The following is a 9,129-nucleotide window of genomic DNA, read 5'->3' on the forward strand; positions in this document are numbered from 1 at the left end:
AAAGGTCTCATGCATGACAGTATCAAGACAATCATTTTGGGTTTCACTTTCCCTCCCAATATTATTATCAACATAATAAAGACACCTGGACTCGGTCGAGATCAAAAGCCCTAAAGCCAGATCTGGCAAGACCAGAGACCGAGACCGAGACAAGTCCGAGTCCAAATACTAGCGAGTACGAGACAAGTCCGAGACCATAGAAAAACGGTCTTGAGTCCAAGGCCGGACTCGAGTACCACAGCCCTGCTAACTGCTCTGCTGGAGCCACGGAGGGATTAGCTTAGTTTACATGTAGAATAAATTGGAAGCCTAGCTCTCTCCAGGAATTCCTTGCCCCCCCCCCCCCGTATCTGAGTACGGTGTTGAGAGGGTTCAAGCGGCCGAAATGGGTTTCCTTGAACCCCCTTTGGAACCCAGAATGGAGAAAGAAGCTTAACTATATTGCGTAATTACTCCTTCCTTTGGGTGCAATACAACTGGAATCAAATTGAAATGCTCCGTTCAAGGTGTTACGTAAGGAGCATGAATTAAAAAAAAAAAAGCTGTATGTTTGTATTTCTTTAATCCAATCATAACCGTTCCGGGCAGAGATAAGCCCCGGCCGCAGTGACAGATAGCGTCTGTTGAGCCGGATTTATCTACAGGTTTACTATATATCATTCAGACAGAGTAAACTGATATGCCTTCATAGCACAGGATGTCAGCACAAATACAAATGAAATGCACAAAACTACATTTAAAGATGTAATATGTCATATTTTTGCATGTCTAAAAAAAATGACTTTACCTACGTTATATGTTTTGTTGTTGAGTTGTCTACTCCCATTATCCCAAATGTAAATCATACAATGTCACACAAAAAATTACAGTAAATAAAAAAACAAAAAGTCTGCGCCACAGGCTCATTTCTTCGTTGATTACATGCCACATTGCAACACATTAATACAGCCGAGACCTGATTTATTATTATGTATTATCGATCCAGATGACTACAATGTGCTACGCTGACAAATGGCTGAGGCTAATGCTCGGTGGCTAAACTGTACCATAACATTATAATGTTACAACCTGTTATTTGGGGGTATGATTGTTTTGATTGAGAGACAGCAGGCGGCAGTAAATGACACGGTACGCGTTTGAAGTACAGTCCTGTCTGTCACCCTGGGTAGTTTTACAACTCGGTGCATATCTGTTACGAGCTCATTAGACATTCATTAGAACTCTAAGCCTACTATTCAGTACTTAGCTGTGAATGCTTGGAAAGATGAGAGCGAATGAAGCTTTGAATGTGATTTGAGATTTCTTAACACGCACACAAAAATCAGACACTGAGCTCTCACTTTGCTCACTTACATTCTCTTTCTGAAGTCTCCTGTTGGCGGTCCTGTAAGAGGGGCTGCTCATAATCCCCGTCTGAGTTGGAGTTAGCTCGGCAGCGGTTTCCCCCCAGTAAACGGAGACAACAGAGAGCCTCTTACTGCATTCTCCTTCACGACTGGGAGCAGGACATTGCTGCAATGGCTGTGTTTTGCAGTGCTTCCTCTGGCTGATTTGTAAAGTTACTTTGCAGCGAGTGGGAAGTGCACATTCCACTCGTGAGTCCCAGCCCCTAAAAACCAAAAAAAACCCACTAGGGGTTTCTGTGTGTGGCTCAGGAGAGAGAGCAGAGAAGGACAACAACGCACAAATACACACACTACATACTGTGGGATGAAGTGAGGCACAGTGTACATGTTGTATTTGTGTTACTGACACAGACATATTCTAAGACCAATGTCTACTTATTACAGCAAGAGTCAGTAGTGGCGTGCATAATGTGAATATACATATTAAATGTTCATCCGTGTAGGTCCCAGTAATATTTGTGCGTTATGTAGTGAAGTATCACATGACGTGGTGAAGATGTGTTTGAGGCAGGACATTGAGGGTTAGGGTCACTGCTTTTCAATGGATATTGACATGGGACTCTGTCATTAGTGTGACTTTGTTAAACAGACCAGACCAGGTTTCACCCCATGGTAATTATGAACCACAGACTCACACACGCACACACACACACACACACCCACACACCCACCCACCAGGAAATGAGTCAGGGGAAATGCAACCCGACCAAGCCCTGGCCAAACAGACCAATCACAGCTGTTGACGCCTCGACCTGTAGTTACATTATTTTTTGAGAGGCTACGGTGTATCTCCACGTACCCACGACAATTGGCCTTAAAACTCAATGTCAGCGGGGGTCTGGGGGAAGGGATGAAGCTGTTTTTGTGGTGTGAGGTCCTGGGAGGAGTTCAAACAGTTTGTGTCTGGGTGGAGAGGGATCAACCCAAACCTTTTCCTGTGGGCCTCAGCGCCCTGGAGGCCCCTCCAGACAGAAACCGAGTCATTATCTGAGAAATGCTGTTGGAGTTTCTTAGAGTCCTGTCTTTTAGCATCTGTCACTGCCTTGCTAAATTTGTATTTTGACTCAAAACCAGTATCCACTCCTAGACCCCTCTTCCTTCAGCAACCGTAGTTTGGCTGGGAACCAGGGCTTGTCATGGTTGCACTTGTGGTGCGTGATGGGACACAGCTGTCCTGATCTCATGTAAGACGTCACAGCCTCTGTGCACTCATCCAGACTGCGTGTTAAGCATCGCTGACTGTGTGACAGTGATCCAAAATCTGCTTCTCTCTGGTTGGACATTTAATAAACTGTCTGCATTTGAGGAGTTCACGGCTTTGGAGATCACCTTTGTTAAAGTCACAGAGGACAAAAGCAAAGGAGTCCGGATTAGTCCGTTCCACACGGTATCTGGTCGGCGAGCGTGCGTTGGGCTCGGGAATGTAAACACCAGCCGGGATGGATGAGGGGTTTCCAGTTATTGAAGATCAGGACTCACTGTTGTGGACTCACTGTCACACCATTACACCAGCCACTGTTATAAGATATTAAATCTATGCCGTCGAGGCAACTTTATTCATACCCTTAGGTAGATTCGGTTTACAGTGAGTGGTGACACACACACATACAAACACAAAATCAGCAGCACATGGTAGGATGTGACGCGACATGGCGATTCACGGCGCTTAGCCGTGGATTGGGTGCATTTCCCCTTGACTAATTTCCTGGTTCTCCTTCTCCATAAACAACATGAAATCAAGGAGAGGGTTAATTTTCCTCCTGCAGGGGTGACACTTTGTTTCTCTCACTATTGCGACTCTGGAGTCGGCGCTCATTTCAACGCTTCTGTTTCGCGGTCCACTCTGATTAGCGGGAAGCTAGCCGGCTTTAGCGTCGAGTTTCAGACCAAAGAGCCACAAAACGGTCGAAAAGTAGCTGAAGTTCATCCAGTTTGTTGCACAGTGAATGCACATTGGAAAGAAATATTCCAGGCAGCGGTGTGCAAATTCCCGCCTGCAGAGACAAACAAGCGTTCCAGCTGCATGGGCCCAGGTGAGCACACCTTTGACTAGAAGGGCCAATAAATCCACAGAGATGCAAGTACAGTGGGAATTAAATCCGGTGGTGTTGTTTTGGCTCAGTCATTTCACAAAACTGTAGTTCTACTATTGCTCAAAGGAATAAAATATATGGTACACAGACAATACCTGTTTACAGGATACAGCCCCTAATTCCCTGAAACCCTCATTTGGTTAAAGTGTGGTGCGTTCGTGTGTGTGTGTGTTGTGTGTGTGTGTGTGTTGTTTGTTGTGGTGTGTGTGTGTGTGTGTGTGTGTGTGTGTGTGTGTGTGTGTGTGTGTGTGTGTGTGTGTGTGTGTGTGTGTGTGTGTGTGTGTGTGCAGTAACCTTTCGGTTTCCAGTCTTTCCTGGACATGGGGCTGCTCTGCTCTCTAGTGGTGGAGAGAATACATCAATCCGGCAGAGGTCTGAATACACAGTATGATGATGCTGTTTATGATGTAATAATATACCTTTGAGTTTAAATTATAGTCGTTGGTTCAGCTTTTCCTCCAGCATCTCTGTGATTAGAAGAAACTTCATGGAACACTTGACCTCAGACTGCTTTACAAACAGGGTTACAGTAGTTCAGAACACAGACTACACACGTCTGTGTGTATTCTTCAGCCTGGGTGCCAGGAGAAGTTACCAGGGTCACAGCATAGAGGGTCTGAGCCAGGCCAGCGAGGAGGGATATTACATGTCTGCTCTGGTACATGTGCTGCCAGGTCTTGGTGTGGGTGAGGACCGTCAACATGAATATGGACAGGTAATTGTTTCAGTCCTTTACATTTATTATACAGAATGGGATGCAGTCCAGCAGACATTTTGACAAAGAATTGTTTGGTTTTGAAAGGAGAGTTTCAATTTGACATAGATAGATAGTGAATGGTTTATTTCCCAGTGTGATTTGCTTGTGTGTAGAGTTCTGACACAATGAGACAAGTTTTGCAAAACATGTTCAAGCAATGTGCAAAAACTGTAAACTGAGCGCGGGGAACCACTTATAGCCTCCGACCTAATGACCTCAGACTACGGGTGGGAGTATGTACAGTAGCTGTATCATGTCAGAGATGGATGGAGGAACTTGACCGTGCAGGGCTCTAAAAGCAAGGACCAGGACTTTAAATTGAATTCCATCCTGGACTGGTAACCCGTGGAGTGCTGCTAAAACAGACGTGATGTGTGCTTCTTTGTTAGTTTGAGTTAAAGGTTCTGAACAGCCTTGAGACGGTAAAGATCCTTCTTTTTCAAACAGGTAAAAAGACTGTTGCAGTTATCCAAATGTGACGAAATGAAAGCATGAATGATCATCTCTAACTCCCCCTTAGTCAAGTGTTCTTAATTTGGAAATATTCCTCAGTTGGAAGAAACAGTTCCTAAGTGATTGTTTAGAGTGGAGCTCCAAGAACATAGCTGAATCAAACACCAAAGCACCAATGTGCTGCGTTATCTGAGGGATTCGACCTTCAGGGGCGACATAGGGGCAGAAAAGTGTCATAACCACTGTTTGATACTCGTCAAATAGTTGATTAAAGAAGACAGTTTCCTTAAACGAGCAGTACAGATGGTAAACTATGTCACTCAATTGACTAATTATCTGTCCTAGTGGAAATATGTACAAGAGGAACAGAATAGGTCCCGAGACAGAACCCTGAGGTATCCCACACAATGGCCCTCAATCGTGAAACGTGCGTACGACCTAAAAGAGGCGTAGCGCGGTCGTACGCCGATTCCTACGCAAAGCTCGGCATTTATCAATTTGAACGTGAGCGAAAAAATCTCACGTCTGGCTGACCTTTTCCGAGTTTTCGAGTCAGTGTGGGCTCGCGGTGCAGCATGTAACATATGTAATATGTAATGAATGAAGAAAGTTTATTGCGAGTAGGTTTTCACATATAAGGAAAGTTTGTACCATAAACATTTTAAGAGAAAATAAAAGCAAAGCAATGATCTTTCATTGGTGGCACTCTATGGATTTTCATGAACCTGGTTTATCGTAGAACAAAATCATTTAGTGCATCGAACCCTGTGGGACACCTGCAGGCAAGGAGATAGCACCTGATTGATGATTGTTCACTCTAACAAACCAATACTGATGGGTTGAGGATGATTCTACCCATTTAATGGTGCCTAGGTAGACGTTAGACGTGTGTAATTAATATAGCTGAACGAGGAGAACATGATTAATGGTGTCAAATGCGTTCTTTAAATCTAGGAAATCGGCACCAACAACCCTCAATCCAGAGGTGAAAAGGTCCTAAATCTTCCGAAAACTCCCCCCAGAGCCACTGAAGACATTATATAACTGTTTTTACAGGCTGAGTAGTACTCCCGGGCCCAGTTTTTCAAAAACACTTAATCAGGATCAAATTGATGCAGATTTGTAAATCCCATGTTGTGCTCTTGAGGATCACCTAATCCACCCTTTTTATTTTTTTGACAATTTTTTAACCCTCGTGTTGTCCTCCCGTCCACCAGGAATTCTGCTTAAAAGTTTAAAAAACATTTTTTTGGCACTTTTTTTTCAATGCATTTTTGACATTATCCCTATAAAAAAAAAAAGCAGGAACTGTGAATTATCTCGACTGATAGGGTCAGGATACATTTTGAAACCATTTCAACATTTGTTTCAAATGCTATAAAAATTAAATAAAACACCCACAATTCAATGAAAGTTACCGATTGTGCAAAGAACGTTGCATGCATAAGGTGCATGCATCCACGTTATTTGGATAATTTGTAAGAAACCCATATTTCTGATGTAAAAACCTTTAGAAACGGGGCTATTTTGACCCGAGGACAACACCTGGGTTAAAGGAACATAGGATTGGATCACTGTGATTCAAATGCCCAAATTTCAGGATGACCAAATCCTGTTTTCCAGAGCCTTAAATGGAGCAAACAGTGCAGCCTACCGGCTCAGCAAAGAACAACAGGTAGGCAGAATACGGGGGTCATCAGTACACCTTTATTTTATGATCATTCACTTACAAAAAAAACCTCTCTGATGTTATTTGGTTCGAAAAAACACAACTGGATCCACCCTTCTGATGGGATCAGGATAATCCTGTTTTTTTTTTTGGGACCAAATAGATCCCAAACCCAGTTCCAAGTTTTGAAAAAACCCAAAGGGCAGGTGTGATCCGGATCAAATATAAGATCAGATTGCGTGAGCTGATCTTGGTCGGAATCCCTCTTTTTGCCCATTTCTAAGATTTGATCCAGTCCGTGATCCTAAAAATAACAAAAAACGGACCCAGGTGATGTGTAAACGGATCTTTCTGTGTGAAATCAGTAGAGTGGCCCTTTAATAATGACCTGCGAAGATACACTAAAGTGTCTGAATGAGTCTCTATTAGCTGCTAAAGAAGACATAGTACTGTGCTGTGAGACATAGTTTGCATTTCCAAGGTATTTTATGACTTCCCAAAGCTCATAACACTATATTACATGTATGTTATATTACATATATGACCAAAGGCCTGCACTTATTCCAGTAGTGGATGTTGTTGGGAAGGAAAGGGTGTATATCAGTATCAGTGTACTGAATAGACTCAGTGTGCTTCTCATTAACCACTTATGTCGCCTTCTTAATCCTTCTTGACTAATAGCCCAACATGATTGACCGCCTGCTGTTTTAATGTGGACTCCAGAAGTAACTTCATCTCCTATAGACACGCAGACCCCAGGCCATCTCACTAAAATAGGGCACTAAATATATCCTGTTTGTGCGGCTGGGTTTTCAGTAATTAAGCTCCTGTCAAGTTGGAGTTTGGAGCAACAACTCGGGTTTTTTTTTTGACACTGTTGACCTGTGACAGAAAAACCTGGAGATCAGTTTGGGGAAAAAGTCTTCTACACAGTTGGAACAACCAAAATCTCCTCTAATCAAATTTTTTTCTGTCTGTTGATTATATGTGTATATATGTATGTGTCTTGTGGCTTTAGGTGCAAACACATGTTTACCAAAAACGCTCAAGTACTATTTGGAACCTTTTGTTCATGGGTTTTTATTATATTATGAGCTGCTGGACCCCCCTGTGTACTGTTTCTCTGTCAATCAGCACAATTCTCATCAACAACATTGTGGTGGAATTAGCCAGCAGCACCAAGTTCCTCGGGGTGCAGATCCCACACAGTCTGTCGTGGTCCCTGTTGTGAAGAGAGCCCAGCAGCGTCTTCACGTTTCTTCCTAAACCCTTTCCACGGAGGCACTATAGAGAGCATGCTAACCATCTGCATCTCTGTCCGGTTTGGGGGCTGCAGGGTCCTCAGACTGAAAGACTGGAACGGAGAGTGGTGAGGACAGTGGAACAGATCATCGGGTTGTTGATGCCTTCCATCCAGGACCTCGCACCCCAACACTGTCTGACCCAGGCCCAAAAGATCCCAACGGACTCCAACCATCCCCATCATGGACTGCTTTCTTAGCTACCCTCTGGCAAGGGGTTTCACAGCATCTGGTGCAGAATGGCCAGATTAAAGCAACAGACTCCTGAACTCAAAATACCATAACCGGACCCCCCTATCTGGGCTTTCGCTTTACTTCTTTCTGTCATGGTTGTGTATTTTTGTTCTGTTTCCTGTTTTATTTTGAAATCCCTGTTTTTCCTCCCTAGTGTTGTCTTTTTTTTACTTCCAGCCCGGATTTGTTTCACCTGTTCCTCATCCCTAGTGTCACCTGTCTCTTGTTAGTTCTCCATACCTGGTCTATTTAGTCCTTGTGTTGTCTTTGTCCGGTGTCTGGTCTTCATGCCTGTTGGGGTTATTGGAGTGTGGGCCTCGGGGAAGACCCGGGACTAGGTGGAGGGTCCAGCTGGGAGGAGGCCTCGGGGAAGACCCGGGACTAGGTAGAGGGTCCAGCTGGGAGGAGGCCTCGGGGAAGACCCGGGACTAGGTGGAGGGATTATATCTCCAACCTGGCCTGGTTATGCCTTGGGATCCCCCATTCGGAGCTGGTTAATGGGGCTCGGGAAAGGGAAGTTTTGGGGTCCCCTGCTGGAGCTGCTGCCCCCCCCCCCCCAATACTGGATAAGCGGACGACAATGGACATCTCCTCTAGTTTGTGATCCCCGTCCCAGTGGGCGAAACTTCTCATAAAGTTAACGATAACAAAGCCTACCCATTAAGATTGGAGATATGATCGGAAATACTTTGTTCGGATATTGATTGTCAAATTATGAATAGATTTAAAAAAAAAAAAAATCTAACATTTTTGTACATATCCTAGGGCCTGGACGGTACAGGTGAAAACAGGTACTACTAAAATATGTTCAAGCCTGGGGACTTCTGAAGTAGTTATTGCCACATGTTAAAATATCTCTATTTATTGTCTCATACTTAATAACCAATAGCAGACTGATGGAATACATATATTGACCATTGAGGATTAGGGTAGTTTAGCTCTTAGGGTTTTCTGTGGGTTACACATTTTACTGTAGCATGCACTTCCGTTTTTATTTTGTTTTAATCAAGCCAACGTGTTAGTATTTATTCTATATAATAACTGCCCGGGGACAAGCTTCAGACCGCTACCTAGGGTGTCCCCCTTTCACATATCTGCATTATTTAACCCTTGTGTTGTCTTCCCGTCTACCATGAATTTGTCCTTCCAGGTCAAAATTGATTTTTTTTGTCGTTGTGCTGTTCCGATGTTTTTGTCGCTTTTTCTGATTTATTTG

At 43.8% G+C, this 9,129-nt stretch overlaps 1 protein-coding gene across 3 annotated transcripts in view; it reads right to left on the bottom strand.

Moving 5' to 3' along the window:
* The window catches only part of hacd4 (3-hydroxyacyl-CoA dehydratase 4), a 24,986-nt gene that overhangs the window by 5,139 nt on the left and 10,718 nt on the right, over positions 1–9,129 (bottom strand). The window contains exon 2 of one of the 3 annotated variants that reach the window (XM_032510987.1): positions 1,354–1,428. In XM_032510987.1, the coding sequence (XP_032366878.1) occupies positions 1,354–1,355 (2 nt within the window). In that variant the 5' untranslated portion in view covers positions 1,356–1,428. Of the gene's footprint in view, positions 1–1,349; positions 1,596–9,129 lie in introns of those variants that run through there. The other 2 variants (XM_032510988.1, XM_032510986.1) reach the window with 2 other exon arrangements.

The sequence above is a fragment of the Etheostoma spectabile genome, unplaced genomic scaffold (assembly GCF_008692095.1).
Source record: "Etheostoma spectabile isolate EspeVRDwgs_2016 unplaced genomic scaffold, UIUC_Espe_1.0 scaffold302, whole genome shotgun sequence".
Taxonomy (NCBI): domain Eukaryota; kingdom Metazoa; phylum Chordata; class Actinopteri; order Perciformes; family Percidae; genus Etheostoma; species Etheostoma spectabile.